Raw genomic sequence first — 20,185 nt, 5'->3', positions numbered from 1 at the left:
TTGCTGGTGCATGGGATGTGTGTGAAAGGCCACACACTGAAACCATGAGCGCATCTTAATATGGGACCTTGCCTCCTCCACTCGCTTCTCGTCATGATGACATCACTGACAACAGCATTATATTTCAATATCTTGCAAAAGCTCAATTGTAGAGTCTTTTTCTCGTTTGCAATTGTTATGGTGAATGAAAAACAGTCCCTCAAAAGTTGTTGTGGCTAGGCTGACAGCTGGGAAACTTTATCGTTTTCTCCACGGAGGAGGGACCAGGAGGCGGGGCGAGGAGACGCGCAAGTGGAGGAGGCAAGGTCACATATTAAGATGCACTCCATATCTTATGCACATAGTGAAGGATTTGCAGCGACATTGCCATTGCATGACTAGTGTATAACAGGTGTGGATCACCAAGTGTGATATCAAGTGTGAAACAAAACAAGTGTAACACCAAGCGTGAATTCCAGTGTGTAACACCAATAATCCAAGTGTGTAACAAAACAAGTGTGTAGTGTTTCCCAACCAGGGGTATGTGTACACTGCGAGCACACTGCAGGGGGTACTTGGAAAATTGTCATTTTAACAAATGCATGGCGCTTAGTTATATTAGCATAGAGAAAGCGATATAAAACTTGACTTAGGGGGTACTCATGACACAAGGAAAAGACTTAGGGATACACAAGACAAAAAAGGTTGGGAAACACTGCCCTAGTGTAACAACAAGTGTGAATTCCTGTATGTAACAGACATGTGTTTGCACCATAGCCTATCAGGGTTATTGAGGCCCTATCATGTCCCTGGTGCTTCTCTTAATCATGCCCACGTCTTTGCAGGTTTGTTTTTCTTTTTTCCTGTTTTGTTAATGTAGCCTATTGTTTCGTTTCTTTTTCTGTCTTTCGTTACTTGTGGAGCCAGATTTTCAACAGATTTTTAAAAATAAAGATTGTATTTTTTTAATATTTTTCTAAACCCTGTGTCGCCCACCTTGTTGGGTATTTGGTTCCTTTGCTTTTGCCTCCAGCTAGCCATAGGGAAGTAAAGGGTGGTAGTAAAGGGCTTTACATAAGGCTGTGAACTAGAAGTGTGCATAGCACTTACTTAAATCCCTGGGTGTTACAATCTTGGCAGTAGTTGGCAGGGCGAACAACAACAACAACAAAAAATTCCCTGTGTTTTTTGTTTGTTGACTTTTTTTTTGGGCTAGTTATTTCGAGAAGCACCTTGTGTGTGTATGTTTGTGGCTGTGGCTGTGTGTGTGTTTTGAGAATTAATGAATGTCTGAATATCTTTATTGTCATTGTACAGGTACAAGGAAATTTGTAAAGTGCAGAACAGCAGTTGGCAGAAGAACGAGCACAGACAACGGCGCTGAGGAACCCGTCGCAGCGGCAATGCTGCGACTACAAGATCATGTGGCTCAGCAACTTGAAGCTGAGATTGAGATGCTCTCAAGCATTCAGGGACCTGCCACTGCGCAGGGAGGAGGTTCCCAGCCAGTACCAAGGGAGCAGGCACTGTGTTTGCCTCGGAAGAGGCGGCGCACTACGTTTTCGGGCTCCTCCACTGGTGAAGAGTGTCTGGACGAATTGGAAAGCTGCACACAGTTGAGGTACATGTCTGATGTGGACAAACCATTGTTTTTGTATAACCATCTAGAGTAGTGTTTCTCAACGGGGGCGGTACAGCCCCCCAGGGGGCTTTGGGAAGGTTACATCCGAGAGGGGGCGGGACTTAGTTTCTATTTGAGGCATATGTCCATTTCTTTTTTGAATACTAAGGAGGGCGTTGACTGGCTTATGATGAGGTCAAGGGGGAATTGGGAGGCTTGTGATGAGGCCAAGGGGGCGTTCAAAAAAGGTTGAGAACCACTGATCTAGAGCGATGTTTCCCAACCTTTTCTGTCATGAGTACCCCCTAAGCATTATGAAAAGTTCCGAAAACACGGCACACCTAGCCAGGCAGTGCCCTCCTAGTGACGCAACACCTTCAACGCGTTGCTTCTAGTCAGGCCAAGAGCAATACAACAACGATTCTGAGCTCCCGAAAAATCGTGAATTCCTCCCACTTTGTCGGGATGCATGCAACCATTAGCAAACCAAGGGAGGCAGGTCAACCATGCCATTTGGGAAATGTTACATGTTACGCTCTTGGTCAGACTAAGTCTTGAAGAGATTTTAAAGTCGATGATAATCATGCACACTGGATACTGTTCTTTTTTTTCTCTTTATTTATTTCCCTCCCCCCCCCCCCCCAAAAAAAAAATATCCAGTGTGCTGTTTTTTACCCTTCATATTGCTCATGTTTTCCTGCCTTACACATGCACCTGGATAACTGAATGCTTGTGCCATTTTAAATGTTGACACTGTATTAAGAGACCAATTCTGTGAAAATGTGCGGGATTACATGCTACGTAGACGAGAACTCAAAGATTGGTTAAAGCAGACAATGATTTGACCCTGTTGGATGTTAGAAGTGAGGCCACTAGGTGGGTGGAGGAGGGGTCAGCCCATGGGCGTAATTTTAGGCGTGGACGGTGGGGACATGTCCATACTACTTTTGAGATAAACCTAGCTTGTCACCACCATTTTTTCACAAATATAATGTAAAAACAGCATACCCAGACAATTTGCCATGGCAATGTCCCCATCATTTTCCAAGCTAAACCTACTCCTTTGGGTCAGCCTGACCGTGACGGGGGTTCCTGTGCTCCGGTATGCGTTAATGAGGCCACATACAGTAAGGGAAGCCGACAGGGGGGACAAAGGGTTCTGTTGTCCCGGGCCCTGGGAGAGAGGGAGGCCAGAATTGGGGCATCATTACATTGTGTGTATTGGGTGGGGGGCCCTTTCAGATGACTTTGTCCTGGGCCCGGCCAAAGCTGTCAGCGGCCCTGCATACGGTACTCTGCACAGTGCGACCAAAGAAAGTGGATCTAATAAGAAGCGTCATTTTGTTTCTTTTCCGGTATCCACTTTATGTCGGGTGAACGCCCCTTTAGGAGACCTTCGGTTAGGAGACCTTTGGAGTCCTGAGGTTGAGAATCAATTAAGTCCCCTTAGCGCTGTAGATGGCGGTAGCGCACGTGTTGCGCAAGCACCTCAAAAAGAGAAGAAGAAGTAGGGGACAACGCCCTCTTAGGAGAACCAACTTGAGCACAAGCTTTTGCATTGAGTGGGCGTGTTTTGCGTTATCTTGGTTTGATTCAGTATTTTTGGTGCGACTCCACCTTGGCCCAGACATCTGAAGTAGCAGAGTTAAAGTGATACTGTCCCATTTATAGAAATCAGCTTATTTTACCCCTCTCCATGAGTTAAATGATTGAGAGCCTGTTCCAACCTCCGTACTTTCCGCCCTCTCCACACTGTGTTTGGGTACGCAGGGCGGTTCCATTTCTAATCGTGGCGGTGAAGTGTACTGTAGACTACCCGGATAACGCCCCCAAACCGGACGTTTTATGAAGTGTGGAGTTACTGTACACTTTTCGCACTCAACGGCCGCCATGTTTGTTACGTAGTTGAGTGTCAGATCGGTCAAACTCCTGAATCTCTGTGATGACAGCATAGTTTTGATTCCAAAGACAATAGCCATGTGTTTAAGAGAAAGGGGGAACTAAAAACAAATGTCAACATGAGGAACAGTGTCTTCCATGATGAATTGCATTTTGGCGGTTGGTAAACGCTGATGACACGCAACAACCGTCATTTCCGTGAAATGTATCAGACAGAACGTGAATTTTAACTGCACTTCACCCTCAAATTTAGCCGTTAAGCTCAGGGTGGAAAGTGCACTGCATCTCAGTACACAGTGCACAGTGTGGAGAATGGAACAGGCCCTGAGTTTTACCTTTCTCCTGTACTTCCTGCTGTTCTCTAAGTATGGCAGTGCAAATTTTACTTCCATGCTAGCATTTAACATTGTGTGCGTTCCAATATGGGACCTTGCTTCCTCCACTTGTGCTTGTGGACTCTCCCCGCCTCCTGGTCCCTCCTCCATGGAGAAAACAATAAAGTTTCCCAGCTGTCAGCCTAGCCATAACAAATTTTAGGGGACTTTTTTTCATTCACCATACCAATTACAAATGAGAAAAGACTTGACAATTGAGCTTTTGCAAGATATGGATATATATATATATAGTTGTCAGTGATGTCATCATGACATATTACTTCCTGGTACGAGGCCACAAGTGGAGGACGCAAGGTCGCATATTGGAACGCACCCACAGTCATGAAGAGTTGATGCATATTGCTTACTCTGTGTGCATCATTTTTGTTTCGCTCTGCTGTTTTTTTCAGTGACGGTGATGATGCAGGCTGGGTGCCCTCCAGGGAAGAAGCAGAAGGAGAAGGAGATGTGGAGGAGAGCTGGACCACCGCTGGGTCTCCCAAGAAGGCTGCTGGGTCTTCAACCTCTCCGAAGAAAGCTGCTGTATTCCACGTCTCTGAGTCAGGGAAGCATAGTGATAGTGAAGGTGATGATGATGTAGGTGATGCAGACTGGATGCCTTCCAAGGAGGAAGCAGAAAGAGATGATGATGAGGAGGAGGAGGAATGGACCCCTGCTCGGTCTTCATTGACTCCGAGGAAAACTGCCGGGTCTTCAACCTCTCCCAAGAAGGCTGCTCGGTCCTCAAGCTCTCCGAGGAAAACGGCCTGGTCTTCTACCTCTCCCAAGAAAACTGCCTGGTCTTCAACCTCTCCCAAGAAGGCTGCTTGGTCTTCAAGCTCTCCGAGGAAAGCAGGTTGGTCTTCACCCTCTCCGAGGAAAGGTACTAGACAACGACGGGGCAGCGCAGCATCCGCAAGCCAAGGCTCAACAGGTGGTGAAGAGGAGGGTGGGCCCTGGTTGGACGATAGTACAGAGGACCACCTGCCGCCTCAGCCCGAATTTCAGCCTCTACGGACGCCTGGTCCGCAAATTAAGCAAGGAGCGCAATACACAACCCTGCAACTTTTCAGGCTGTTCTTTACTGACGCCATGCTGGACACTTTGCTACGAAACACTAATAGAAATGGAGTCAAGCATCACAAAAAGAAATGGACTGACATCACACTTCCAGACCTCTTCTCATACATGTCCATGCTCATATACATGGGAATAACACAGCTTCCTAGCCTTAAAGACTACTGGAAACAAGCCAAACCATACAACCTATCCTTTCCCAGGTCCGTGATATCCGGCAAGAAGTTCCAGCTCATCACCACGGCGATACACATGAGCGACCCAGACGACGATGCCGCAAATGACGCACGGATAGGAACGGCCGAATATGATCGCCTGCAGAAGGTGAAACCCATGTACACAGAGCTGCAGGAGGCTTGCAGGAACAACTTCCATCCCTATCAGCATCTCAGTGTGGATGAGAGGATGGTGGCCAGCAAGGCCCGCATCGGATTTAAACAGCATCAGAAAGACAAACCGACCAAATGGGGCTACAAGCTGTTTGTCCTCGCCGACTCCAGATTTGGCTACACCTGGAATTTCTTCATTTACGAGGGGAAATCATCTGAAGCGTCTCAAGCGCTGGTGGCTGAAAAAGGCCTCAGCTATGACTCTGTGATGCAGCTGCTGCCCACGGAAGAACTGGGCACAGGATACAAACTGTATGTGGACAATTTTTACACAAGCCCAGAGCTCTTCAAGGACCTCCTGGAGAAAATGGTCTGGGCCTGCGGAACCATCAGGCCAAACAGGAAGGGTTTCCCTACAGACAGGCCCGGTGCGCTTGACAAGAAATCTCCGCGAGGCACCATCAGGTGGATCAGGGAAGACCCCCTGTTGTTTGTGCAGTGGAAGGACTCACGCGATGTGCACATGTGCTCCACCATGCACCAGGCCCATGCAGGGGAGACCATTCAAAGGAGCCTCAAGGGTGCTGATGGGAAGTATTCGCCACAGGATGTCCCAGTTCCGCCAGCAGTCAGAGACTACAACAAACACATGGGTGGGGTCGACTACTCGGATGCTCTCATTGGCTACTACAATATCCTGCACAAGACCAGGAGGTGGTACAGAACCCTGTTCTTCCACTTCATAGACATTGCAATCACCAATGCCTTCATTCTACACAAGGAGATTGCCTTGAGCAAAGGGGAAAAGCCAAAACCCCAGAAGGTCTTCCGGGAGCAACTCTTGGTAGAGATGTCAGAAGCTGGATCCCCCTCCACTGCGGTCCCACCTCCCTCAGCCCCCTACCTCCTGCGCGGCATGCACCTGCCAGTGTATATTGGTGAAAATGCCAGTCAGGGCCGTAAGAAGTGCACTGTGTGCCAGCATAAGACCCCCATCATGTGTGAGGCTTGTGAACGCCCGTTCTGCTTCGTCTCGACCCGAAACTGCTACAACAATTGGCATAAGCAGAAAATCCCCTGAACTTCCCCAGGGGTCAACGCAGATTTGTGGTAACTCAACTGGGATTTGGACTCAATGTCCTATGTGATTATCAGTCTAACCAATGACAATGCGAGAGAATTGTGTGGGGTGTCTACTTGCGTGAAGTTCGTGGTCTAGCTTTTTAGAGAGTGCCCCCGGCATTCAAAACTGCAACATTTCGGGGGCTTTGAGGCTTGTGACTGCTCATTCTTTGTGCTCTCGGCCCGAAACTGCTACAACCAGTGGCACAAGAAGAACTTCCCCTGAACTTCCCTGGCAATATTTTTAAGGAGCGCCCCGGCATTTAGAACTGCAACTTTTTGAGGGCTTTGATGGTGTAAATGAGGCTTGTGTCCTCCCATTCTGCATGATACCGACCGGCAGTGCTTAATTCGAGGGGGAGCTAGCTCCGGAACCTCAGACGAGAGCTCCGGAACCTTGGATGGAACCTCATGGAAATACATCGCAGATCCCCTTGGGGGGGAGCCACCCATCTTCTGCGCTCCAGAACCTCCCGCTTGACAAATTAAGCACTGCCGACCGGAAACTGCTACAACCAGTGGCATTAGCAGAACTTCGCCTGATATGCACTTCCCCAAGACCCCACAACTGCCTCTCAGTGTACAATGACAGTTAGGGATGCACGATTTGAAAAATTTCGTCCGATACCGATATTGAGGTTTTGGCCGATAACCGTTATTAACCGATACCGATGGGTTTTTTTTTTAAAAAAAAGAGATAACATTTAATACAGACTGACAATAATGCAAACTGAATTTTTGAATGTCCTCTTATTTCCAAAAACTCCCTGTGATGAAATTGGATAAAAAATAGAGACAAACTAAAAGACAAAACAATGAAAGTCACCATCAAGTCCAATCTTTTAGAACCGTAACATATAAAAAAAACATCGGCATAGGACTGATGTCCGATATGTTGATAAATGTGAAATATCGGCCGATACCGATACATCTGGCCGATACATCGTGCATCCCTAATGACAGTTCTTACATTTCTGTAAAAAGTGGTCATAAAACATGGTCTCATCTTCCAAGAAATCAATTTCAATTTATTTGTTTAGGGGGATAACCCCTTGAGATAGGACATCTGGTTTTCGAGGGGGTCCCCAAATCACAAAAAGGTGCAAGGGTATACTTAGCACTTCTGCCTTGCCGTCCTGTGAATGTTTGCATGCTTACTAACGGTAAATACAAATATGATGGCATGTACATGTTTGGGTGAAATTAGTTAATGACAAAAGATCAACAAAGGTCGGCGTCTGCGCCTGCACTTAACACCCGTGTATTGCTTGGTGCGTGCACTCCCAAAAAGTAGTAATCACTCAAGATAACGGCAAAAAGGAGGCGCACATAAGGCTTGTGTGAAAAAAGTGTATTGAAGCCGAAACACAGAATTCTGAGGTTAACTGGAGAAATAGACGTTTCGGGGATAGTCCATTCTCATTGTCTCCAGTTTTCTAACCTCAGACTTCTGTTGTTTAATTTCGGCTTCAATACACTTTTTCACACAAGCCTTGTGTGCGCCTCCTTTTTTTCCCATTCTCTTGTGAAATTAGGTAAAGCAGACACCTTCTGTTCCTTTTTCTGATTTCCTGAAAGATCAGACCATATTGTAACAGAAATAAAAGAAATTTCAAAGGGTGTACAAAGTTTCTCTTCTGACTGTAAATAATGACTGTATATAGTCTAGGGTTGTAACGATATTGTATCGAACTGAGAAAGTGTTATACGCAGAGTCAAGATACTCTATCGCAGGGGTAAGGAACCTACAGTATGGCTCGGGAGCCATATGTGGCTCTTTTGGGAACTGTATCTGGCTCTTACTTGCTTTGGGTTGCCAACCGTCCCTTGAAATACAGAATTGTATTGTTTCGTTAAAATGCAAATCTATGAATAAACGTATGCGGGACGTTAAAATGTGTTAAAATGCTGGAAATTACATCTAAGAAATTCTGATCACCTTCTTACCTCTGTTTTTTTTTTTTTTAGAACATTCCGTTTATTACTAAATTATTTTTATACTATGTTAGGTTCATTTTTTTAAATATATAACTGTATATCATTCATTTGCATTTTAGTTTCTTAATATCAGATTACACACACACACACACACACACACACACAGCATTATTATTACTTTACATTACATTAGATTAGATTAGATTAGCCTTCATTGTATCTACAGTAGGCTACATAAATTAGGTGTGGACATGAGAAAGTATGTTAGGTTCTATTTTTTCATATCACCGTTATATCATTCATTTGCATTTTTGTTACTTAATAGCCGATCAGATTTGACTACATTGCAGCCTACATTGTATCTACAGGGGCCTATGCTAAGAAGCTGGTTCAGGAGTAAACCAGGTTAAATTAAGAGGTAAATCATCTTCTAATTGAAGAGCCTGGAGTACTCATTTTCGTATGTTATGTTCCCACCATGAGTGACCTGGCATAGATAACTGTAACTCCTAATTTTTTTTGTAATTACAGCATCCAATTTGCACCAGTATAATTGCTTGTGCTGTTCATGACACCAATTTTACAATAAAACTTCAAACTTGCCCAACAATACTTTGTCTCCTTTTCTTTCCATGCCTTCATTTGTGACCAAGGCCATGCTTGTAGTTCAAAAGGTTCTTGTAGAATAAGACTTGGAGAGTGCGCTTTGGGTAGGTGATTGAAATATTCCGATTATTCACACCCTCTTCACATTTCCCCATTTAACCTGGGTCTTTTGTCAGTTGAATTGGTGATTAATTTCTGTTATATGTTTTTTAATCGATTAACGTGTTCAATCCATAAATTAAATTGATTTAACACCTTCTGCATTGCTTCTTGTCAGGCCAGGAGTAATACAAATATTGCCTATGACCTCCGGAGAAATCGGGAACTCCACCCACTTTGTCGGGAAGCAATCAAGCAGCAGCAATTGAGCAGCTCCAACGGCCCTGGGTAGAGACATGTTCAAGGCAGTGGCTTAGTTTAAGCAGAGACATTGTATTGGGACTAGGAAAATGGAAATCAGGCCTTTTGGGAAACGTTATTCGTTATCTTCTGGGTCAGACCAACATCTCAGTACGAAATTTGAATGTCGATGATAATTATGCAAATAGAATAGTGGCACTGGCTGTCGCTGCGCCACCCTGACATGGGGCCTACACTACAAATCTGCTTGTTTGTTTTCTAGTTTATTGCTTGAAAAGTGAAACTTTAACTCCCCGGTGGGTGAAAACCAGTGGCAGGTGTCCACCGATCACATTTGTTATTTGTAAAAGCTCACCTGGGAAACTCCAACTCCCATTGTGACCCAGCTCTTCACAGAATACAAGCACTTGCTGTAGACAATCTTGCTTGCTGTGGGCAGTCATGGATGAGCGGTTAGGGTGTCAGACTTGCATCCCAGAGGTTGCCGGTTCGACTCCCGACCCGCCAGGTTGGTGGGGGGAGTAATCAACCAGTGCTCTCCCCCATCCTCCTCCATGACTGAGGTACCCTGAGCATGGTACCGCCCCACCGCACTGCTCCCCATGGGATGCCACTGAGGGCTGCCCCCTTGCACGGGTGAGGCATAAATGCAATTTCGTTGTGTGCAGTGTGCAGTGTTCACTTGTGTGCTGTGGAGTGCTGTGTCACAATGACAATGGGAGTTGGAGTTTCCCAATGGGCTTTCACTTTCACTTTCACTAAGAAATTGCATTTATGCCTCACCCGTGCAAGATTGCAGCCCCCAATGGCGCACCAAGAGAGTAGTGCAGCGAGACGTTGCCGAGCTCAAGGTACTTAGTCATGAAAGAGGATGGGGAGAGCATTGGTAAATTACTCCCCCCACCAACCTGGCAGGTCGGGACTCGAACCGGCAACCTTTGGGCTACAAGTCTAACTTCCTAACCGCTTACTCATGACTGCCCCAAATGACTTTGCATTAGGTGTGCATTCCAATATGCAGACTTCCGTCCTTCCTTGCTCACTAGCCTGCTTGTGACCTCATGATGACACCAATGACAGAAATTTAATTCTTGCAAAAGCACAATTCTAATATAATATAATTTCCTCATGAAGAACAGTCCCCCAAAAATTGTTGTGACTAGGCTGATTGTGGGGAAACTTTATTGTTTTCTCCACGGAGGCGGGGCATCAGCAACATGCAAGGCCACAAGCATAAGTGGAGGACGGAAGTCTGCATATAAGAATGCACATAAGAAGGAGCCCGTTTTCCTTTTCTCAATTTCCTGGTAAATAACTCCCTGGGTGTATTCAAATATGCGGACTGTCTTCCTCCACTTGTGCTTGTGGCCTCACGTTTTGCTGACGTCCTGTCTCCTTGGAGAAAACAATTAAGTTTCCCCACTGTCAGCCTAGCCTCAACAATTTTTGGGGGACTATTCTCCATTCACCATCCCGATTGCAAATGAGAAAATGACATTGGAATTGTGCTTTTGCAAGATATTGAATTCATTTTCTGTCGTCAGTGACGTCATCACGAGGTCACAAGCAGGCAGGTGAGCAAGGGAGGACAGGAGTCCGCATATTGGAATGCACACCCTATTGTACTACTGCAACACAATACAGCCAGCAACGATTCAGAAGTGCACACAGTGCTCACTGCACCCAACAAAATTGCATTTTTGCCTCATATGTGTAAGAAGGCAGCCCCAAACGGCGCCACGGGCGGTGCATCTGTATAGAGCTGTATAGATATTCTCAACTCACGATTTGGTTTGTATCAGAAGTTTTGACCACCAACCTGTATTGGTTTGATACACCCCAAGATTTATTTAATTAATCTTTATAAAATGCAAAATGAATTTAAAAATTAAAAAACTAATAGTTTATAGGTACCTAGATAACAAGAGACTACAAATATATTTTTAAAAAGTTACATATTCATAATGATTATTTGAAGCTTGAAAGCACAATCACATATTATTTTGTGGTTATTTTTGGGACTGAAGGGTAAAAGAACTTTGATGGGCATATCACAATAATGCCTTCTTGCACTGCGATACAGGACTCTGGACTCTGTATCATGATTCCTCGGTTCGATATAATATCGTTACAGTCCTTTGAGCGGTCCTTTACTGTCCAAATTTAACACCGGGAACCATAACACACTGCTGTTATAGGGAATCAGTTGTGTGTATGTGAGTTACATTAACCTCTTACCTCAAAATACTACACACAATATCCAATTATGTAATTTTTAACAATTTATTGAGAAATTACAAAACGTGTATACAATGTACAGTATATGCACTGATGCTAAATGTGAACCAATGTCCAACAATAAAGTGAACAAAAAAAACATAGGCTACAGCAATTACCATAAAACCGTAAAAATTATATAACAGCAAAATATATTCTGTGTATAAAACTATTAACTTATGGGAACAGCTGTGTGTGCTGCTGAGGAGTGGTGTTCCTGAATGGGGCATCAGTGACATCAGTACAAAATACAAGACGGCACAACATTTTGATCTTTATGTATTGAAGTGCCAGAATCTGTTGGAAAAGCCTTGAGAGGAAAAAAGGACTTTTTACTTGGCTCATAGCTGTTTAATAAGGAAAAACGTGTTGAGAATACAATGGGTGTTCAGAATACAGAAAAGACCTTGACCATGACATTGACCTTGACATTACACCTATAAGGACTCGCAGCAAATAAGTCCACATGTCACATTTGATGGCTGAAAGTGAAAAATATTGAAAAATACAAGAAATTGATGAGAGAGGCTTCATATTAGCAAAATTGACCTTGGCCATGACCATTCAAGTTCAAAGGTCATCCATTAGCTTCATGGAATTTTCAGAAAGGAATCCCAACTCAAATGATCAGAATCAGAGTCAGAATTGATATGATGTGTATTAACATTAAACAAATATGATAATATAGATTCTCCTCATAGGCGATGGCTGCCATATTTGGCGTGGCGACCATATTGTAAAAAAAAACATGGCACTATGGTGAGCGAGCACCTCTGTGATTTTTCATGCCTAGTAGAGAGGGACCCACTAACCCAATTCAAGTAAGAAATTCCCCCAGCTCCAAACTGCGAGCAGAACTTAAGACCAGATAGCCTACTGGACTAAGACATGTTGCATGCCAGCATGTTGCATATTGTCAAAAGCATAATTACATTCTTTGAGGATTCCGACGGTGCGACATGAAGTTGGGGTTACAGCGTAAATGACCATGGAAAATTGTGGGTCTCAAGACAATTCCAGTTAAGAACCACTGATCTATGGTAAATACTAGTAATCTAATCCATCATTGCATTATTTTTGGGTGACTGTGTGTCAGGACCAGGGTTGCCAGACGAGTGATTTCCAGCCCAAAAAAATGCACAAAACCCGCCTGGAGGGACTAAATCCTGCACAATTTGAACTTAATTCTACCCATTGCTGTGGCCATGAATCCACAGGAAAACCCACCAAGTGCTCTTTTTACCCACATGAGACCATCCTAAGCAGCTCCATTGGGTGGGAAACCTCCCAATCTGACAACCCCTGGTCAGGGACAAGATGGAAGTTGGTGTGTGTACCAACATAGGTGTCGGTTTGTATGGCTGAATGCAACCTAGCGGCCATAACATGTTCATATGTTTACTTGTTTAGTATATATGTATGTTTGTTTCTTTCTTCCCTTGTGGTCCTTATGTCCTTTCTTCCTTCATTTGTTAAGAAACTAACATACTTTCACATGATATATATGTATATATAAAATATGATCCTAGAATACTTTCTCCTAATATATATAAAAATAGAACAAAACAAAAAAACTGTAGAATCCAACATACTATCTCATGTCCACACCATATTTGTCCTGTTGTTGCAATGCAGGCTAATCTACTCTAATCTAAACTAACAATAATGCAAATCAATGATATACCGGTACAAAAATTAAAACCCAATATACCTTCTCATGATACAAAAAAATAGAACATAACATACTACCTAAGAACCTAATGTGTATCTTGTAGATACAGTGCAGGCTATTCTAATCTAATCTAAATCTATAGTATTAATTTTGTAATAAATTGAATGTTCTATAAAGTGAAAAGAACAAGGAACATGTTCAGTAAAAAAAACTTTCAAGATAACAAAATATATAGAAATAACAAAACAAATATGGAATATATACAATGGAACATAGACACTAGAGCAGTGGTTCTCAACTGGAACAGTCATGGGACCCACCATTTTCCACTCTCATTCGGTCGCGACCCAATTTTTTTAGCGTTCAAGTCAATTCAATGCAATTCTCAAAATGTAACCAAGACTCGAATGACTGGTTGCACGCTATCTATCTCGCATAAAAATTCAAATTGTATCTTTGACGACAGATGACACGGAGTTCACTATCCTATCAAAATAAAAGTTGTAAATTTGGATTTTTTTTTTTTTAGAATTACATTTTTTTTTACACCAAGGCTCCGTGACCCACCCATGACGGTCGCGACCCACCAGTTGAGAAACACTGCACTAGAGCACACTGAATGCAGCTTGTTTGCATATGCAGGATGCAGAATTTGTATGTGTGTTTTCTGTCTATTTGTGTCTATCTGTGTTTATATCCTGTTTTTTTACCCTGTGAGACCAAAGGCAATTTTCATGCTTGCATGATAATAAAGTATAATCTAATCTAATCTAATCTAATTTCCAAGCATTATTCACGAATGTGCATATCATTTTCTTCTCAGTGGTTTCAGTATTTGGGAGCATTAGCATCAAGCCACACATGATCACATGACGGGATTAAATAGCTATTTTGCACTCATTTCACATTCATTTCAAAGGAAAAGTCCACCCTTTTTTTAGATTTTCACATGTTTGCCGTATTTCCAAGCATTATTCAGAAAAGAGCATATCATTTTCATCGTTTTCAGTACTCAGATTTATTGGATCAGAATTATTAGCATAGCTTAGCATAATCAATGGAAGTAAATTGGGAACATTAGCATCAAGCCACAAGTGATAAAAGGATGGGATTAAATAGCCTTTTTGCACTAACTTTGCATTAATTTTAAAGTAGTTTATAATTACATTTTATGATGTTTTGTTTGCTCCCCATAGACTTGCATTGCTACTCTTAATTTGTCTGTACTGTTAATAAATTAGGTAATGCAAACACATACCTGTAGACGAAAATGATATACACATTCATGAATAATGCTTGGAAATACTGCAAATATGTGAAAATCAAAAAGGGTGGACTGTCCCTTTGAAGTAGTTAAGTATAAGTATAAGTACATTTTATGATGTTTATTGAAGTTTGTTTGCTCCCATAGACTTGCATTGCTATTCAGAATTGGGCTATACTATCAAACTAGGCAATGCAAACACAGAGATGAAAGATCTTGTGCATTCTTATACTTTACTGGGGACTTAACTACATATTTATGAGCAATTTCTTGAAATGAGGTGGACTGTTCCTTTGAATTAATACATTTGCTCTTTTCACATTTTGCCAACATAACAAAATAAAATAATGAATAAAAACGAAGCATATCATACAGTTGTGTTCTGGACTGAAGGGTAGCGAAATTTTGAAAGGAGTCTCCCTCACTGCTTCGCGATGTAGTATCGTGACGCTGCGTATACCGATTTCTCGCTTCGATACAATGTCGTTACAACCCCAGAATATATACAGTCACTATTTACAGTCAGAGGAAAAAAGGTTGTACACCCTTTGAAATGTCTTGCATTTCTGTTCAAATATGGTCTGATCTTCTGAAATATGGTTTCTCAAGAGGGATTTCCTCCCCCGGATGACCGTTGGCATGGTAGTCACCCATCTTTGCTAAGGCGGCCGCGCAGAAGCAAAGCACTGTGGGAAACACTGGACTAGAAGTGATGTACGTATGACATTGAGCCCAAACCCCAGACGAAATACCATAGAACTGCGTAACTAGAACCTGGGGGAAGTTCAGGGGATTTTCTGCTTATGCCAATCGTTGTAGCAGTTTCGGGCCGAGACGAAGCAGAATGGGCGGTCGCAAGCCTCACACACGATGGGGGTCTTCAGCTGGCACACAGTGCACCTCCTCCGGCCACTGGTGGCATTGCCACCGATATACACTGGCAGGTGCATGCCGCGCAGGAGGTAGGGGGCTGAGGGAGGCGGGATCGCAGTGGAGGGGGATCCAGCTTCTGACATCTCTACCAAGAGTCGTTCCCGGAAGCCCTTCTGGGTTTTTGGCTTTTCCCCTTTGCTCAAGGCAATCTCCTTGTGTAGAATAAAGGCATTGGTGATTGCAATGTCTATGAAGTGGAAAAACAGGGTTCTGTACCATCTGCTGGTCTTGTGCAGGACATTGTAGTAGCCAATGAGAGCATCTGAGTAGTCGACCCCACCCATGTGTTTGTTGTAGTCTCTGACTGCTGGCGGAACTGGGACATCCTGTGGCGAATACTTCCCATCAGCACCCTTGAGGCTCCTTTGAATGGTCTCCCCTGCATGGGCCTGGTGCATGGTGGAGCACATGTGCACATCGCGCGAGTCCTTCCACTGCACAAACAACAGGGGGTCTTCCCTGATCCACCTGATGGTGCCTCGTGGAGATTTCTTGTCAAGCGCACCGGGCCTGTCTGTGGGGAAGCCCTTCCTGTTTGGCCTGATGGTTCCGCAGGCCCAGACCATTTTCTCCAGGAGGTCCTTGAAGAGCTCTGGGCTTGTGTAAAAATTGTCCACATACAGTTTGTATCCTGCGCCGAGAGCCTCCGTGGGCAGCAGCTGCATCACAGAGTCATAACTGAGGCCTTTTCCAGCCACCAGCGCTTGAGACGCTTCGGATGATTTCCCCTCGTAAATGAAGAAATTCCACGTGTAGCCAAATCTGGAGTCGGCGAGGACAAACAGCTTGTAGCCCCATTTGGTCGGTTTGTCTTTCTGATGCTGTTTAAATCCGATGCGGGCCTTGGTGGCCACCATCCTCTCATCCACACTGAGGTGCTGGTAGGGATGGAAGTTGTTCCTGCAAGCCTCCTGCAGCTCTGTGTACATGGGCTTCACCTTCTGCAGGCGATCATATTCGGCCGTTCCTATTCGCGCGTCGTTTGCAGCATCGTCGTCGGGGTTGCTCATGTGTATCGCCGTGGTGATGAGCTGGAACTTGATGCCGGATATCACGGACCTGGGAAAGGACAGGTTGTATGGTTTGGCTTGTTTCCAGTAGTCTGTAATGGCGGGCAGCTGTGATAATCCCATGTATATGAGCATGGACATGTATGAAAAGAGGTCTGGAAGTGTGATGTCAGTCCATTTCTTTTTGTGATGCTTTGCTCCGAATTTGTTAGTGTTTCGTACCAAAGTGTCCAGCATGGCGTCAGTAAAGAACAGCCTGAAAAGTTGCAGCGCTGTGTATTCCGCTCCTTGCGTAATTTGTGGGCCAGGCGTCCGTAGAGGCTGAAATTCGGGCTGAGGCGGCAGGTGATCCTCTGTGCTATCGTCCAACCAGGGCCGACCCTCCTCTTCACCACCTGTTGAGCCTTGGCTTGCGGATGCTGCGCTGCCCCGTCGTTGTCTAGTACCTTTCCTCGGAGAGGGTGAAGACCAACCTGCTTTCCTCGGAGAGGTAGAAGACCGAGCAGCTTTCTTGGGAGAGGTTGAAGACCAGGCAGTTTTCTTGGGAGAGGTAGAAGACCAGGCAGTTTTCTTGGGAGAGGTAGAAGACCAGGCAGTTTTCTTGGGAGAGCTTGAGGACCGAGCAGCCTTCTTGGGAGAGGTAGAAGACCCAGCAGTTTTCCTTGGAGTCAATGAAGTCCGAGCAGGGGTCCATTCCTCCTCCTCCTCATCATCATCATCATCATCTCTTTCTGCTTCCTCCTTGGAGGGCATCCAGTCTGCATCACCTACATCATCATCAACATCACTATCACTGTGCTTTCCTGACTCGGAGACGTGGAATCCAGAAGCTTTCTTCGGAGAGGTTGAAGACCCAGCAGCCTTCTTGGTAGAGGTTGTTGACCCAGCAGTGGTCCAGCCCTCCTCCTCCTCCTCCTTCACATCTCCTTCTGCTTCTTCCTTGAAGGGCACCCAGCCTGCATTATCACCATTACTGAAAAAAAACGAGAGAAACAAAAATCATGCACACAGAGTAAGCAATATGCATGCACACTTCTTGACTGCATATCCACCTTGTTCTGTTGTCGTATGGGCGTAGCATTACCGCAGAAATACACTAGCGGCGATCTGAGCAAGGCGAGCGACAGAAGTAATTGACTTTGTATTGAGTTGCTCGACAAAGGCGATTCTGGAGACTAGAGCGATTTGCGAGACGAGCGCGACAGTTTGAAGTTGAAATCTTTTCAACTTTCTATGACGCGGTTCGGCGACAAGCCGCGACAGCCAAATACTGTATAGAGGTCAGTGACCAGCCAATGGGAATGCTTGAATGCTTTGCCTTCTGCCTGTACGGACATACTCTAGTCTCCTCAATCGCTCGTATCGCTTGCTGCTGCACTCTGTCGCTTGAATCGCATCGCGCCTGGTCTATTTGAGCGGTTAGACAATGTCCCCCTCCCTCCAACATACCTATTCCCTACCCTGGGTGTAGTAGACCACACCACCCTTTACTTCCCTATGACTAGCTGTAGGCAAAAGCAAAGACATCAAATACCCAACAAGGTGGGCGACGCAGGTTTAACAAACGTATAAAAAAACACTTTTTTATTAATAAATACACCTAAATCTGGCTCCACAAATTGGAAATGTGGTGTGTAATAAATCGATAATATACAATAAAATAAATTGATAATACTCATACAAAATGTTCAAATCTCTGTAAAGTAGTACTAACTGTATTCCTGAGGGTCTAAGCTTTCAAATTATATATAATGTTCCTGTCTTTATAACACCACCTGAATTATAAACAATTGCGAAATGAAGTTCAAGGTCACGGGTCCTGGTACAGGGCCTCCTTCAGGGTTCCCACTCAAATTCAGATATAAAATTCCATGATTTTCCATGACTTTCCAGACCCAATAAGCTGAATTTCCATGACCACTTGGGTAAAAAAAAAAAGACGACGTAAATTTGTCAAAAAGTGTGAAAACTGAAAATTATCTTCATCCCTACAGCCGACGCCGAACCACCGCGAGACTTCAGTGGGCTCACTGCATTCTAGAGTGTTGCACATATCAGCGTGAAACCAAACAGTCTCTGGCGAAGCGTTTTAGGATAACCAGTAAGAAACAATGTTACACACCAAACAAGTTTCTACTTTTACAGGACAGTTAAGAAAATTCCATGATATTCCAAGGCGGTGCATGCAAAATGGTAAAATTCCATGACTGGAAAAACTTTTATGAAATTCCATGATATTCCAGAAATTCCAAGACCCGTGGGAACCCTGCTCCTTACAGTTAAGAGGTAAATATTTAATGTTGCTTCTGTTACCTTGCGTTGGACAATGCTGTCAGTGTTGCAACTGCACTATGCACCTTGATGTCTTGTTTACTTTCTGCTACTTTTTAATGCATCGTCCTCTCCTTTACTCTGTGTGGGACAATGCTATCAGTGTTGCAACTGTACACTGTGCCTTACCCTGCTCTTGGTTACATTTCTCCTTGTAAGTCGCTTTGGCGAAAGGCATCTGCTAAATGCTAATGTAATGTAATGCAAATCGCCCTTATTCCTTTAGGGACAAAAGAGTTATTGAAAATGCTTTTAACGGCGTTGGGCACCCTAAAATGCCTCCCAGAGGGTAGTAACTCAAATTCACAGTGGAGAGGATGGGAGGGGTCTTATATGAATTTCCTGGTTTTGTTTAAAATTGGGATAGAGGAAGTGACATGACCTTGAGTGAGGGGGTACTCCTGTTATAAAACATGCTTAGGGGTACATGGTGTAACGCAAGTACTTTAGGCCCCCTGCAAGCTACCAAGAATGGGCCCCCGAACGAAAAAAGAGGGCCTACTATCATGTGAATGAAGGGGGGCCCGTTTCTTCAAGTCAAGAGCCCATGTGGGCCCCCCTGCCTCGCAGGGAGTTGCGGGGATATACTTTACGCCTCTGCTTAGGGGGTACATGGAAGTCATTGTGCACAAGCCTTCAGTTATCCATGTGCAGGAGTAAGGCAGGAAAACATGAGCAATATGAGAAGTTCAGGAAACACAGCACACTGGAAATTGTTCTTTTTTTGTTATCTTTTGGAGGGAATTTTAAAAAAGTGGGGGGGCAGCTGTAGCCTATCCAATGCGCAATGTTTTTTCTGAACTTTTCATAATGCTTTGGGGTACTCATGACAGAAAAGGTTGGGAAACATTGCTCTAGATTAGATCATACAAAACCAATGCTTTGTCCACATCAGACGTGTAAGGCCTACCTCAACCGTGTGCAGCTGTCCACTTCGTCCAGACACTCTCCGCCAGTGGAGGAGTCCGAAAACATAGAGCGCCGCCTCTTCCGAGGCAAACACAGGGCCTGCTCCCTTTGTACTGGCTGGGAACCTGTAGCCAGCCCAGTGGCAGCTCTCTGGACACTTAAGAGTCTCTCATTCTCAGCTTCAAGCTGAGCCACACGTTCTTGTAGTCGTCGTAGCATTGCCGCCACTGCCGCAGCGGGTTCCTCAGTGCCGTTGCAGGTGCTCATTCTTCTGCCCAACTGCTGTTCTGCACTTTACAAATGTAGTTGTACCTGTACAATGACAATAAACAAGACATTCAGACATTCATTCATTCATTCATTCTCAATAGGCTACACACACAGCAACACACAAGGTGCTGCTCAAAATAACCAACCCCCCAAAAAGATGACAAATAACACAAAAGAGAAAAATGTTTGTCGTTGTTGTTCGCCCTGCCAACTG

General features: G+C 44.3%; 1 protein-coding gene across 1 annotated transcript; it reads right to left on the bottom strand.

Moving 5' to 3' along the window:
- Positions 1-15,302: 15,302 nt before the first annotated feature.
- Positions 15,303-19,968, bottom strand: LOC134464297 (piggyBac transposable element-derived protein 4-like). Its single transcript, XM_063217766.1, has 2 exons — positions 19,703-19,968; positions 15,303-17,434 (listed from the first exon to the last, which is right to left on the bottom strand). The coding sequence occupies exons 1-2, from the start codon at positions 19,966-19,968 to the stop codon at positions 15,304-15,306; spliced, it is 2,397 nt and encodes a 798-aa protein (XP_063073836.1). The 3' UTR covers position 15,303.
- Positions 19,969-20,185: the final 217 nt, after the last annotated feature.

This window comes from Engraulis encrasicolus, chromosome 15, assembly GCF_034702125.1.
Source record: "Engraulis encrasicolus isolate BLACKSEA-1 chromosome 15, IST_EnEncr_1.0, whole genome shotgun sequence".
NCBI lineage: Eukaryota > Metazoa > Chordata > Actinopteri > Clupeiformes > Engraulidae > Engraulis > Engraulis encrasicolus.
The sequence above is the reverse complement of the archived record's forward strand: the minus strand, read 5'-3'. Positions and strand labels throughout refer to the sequence as shown.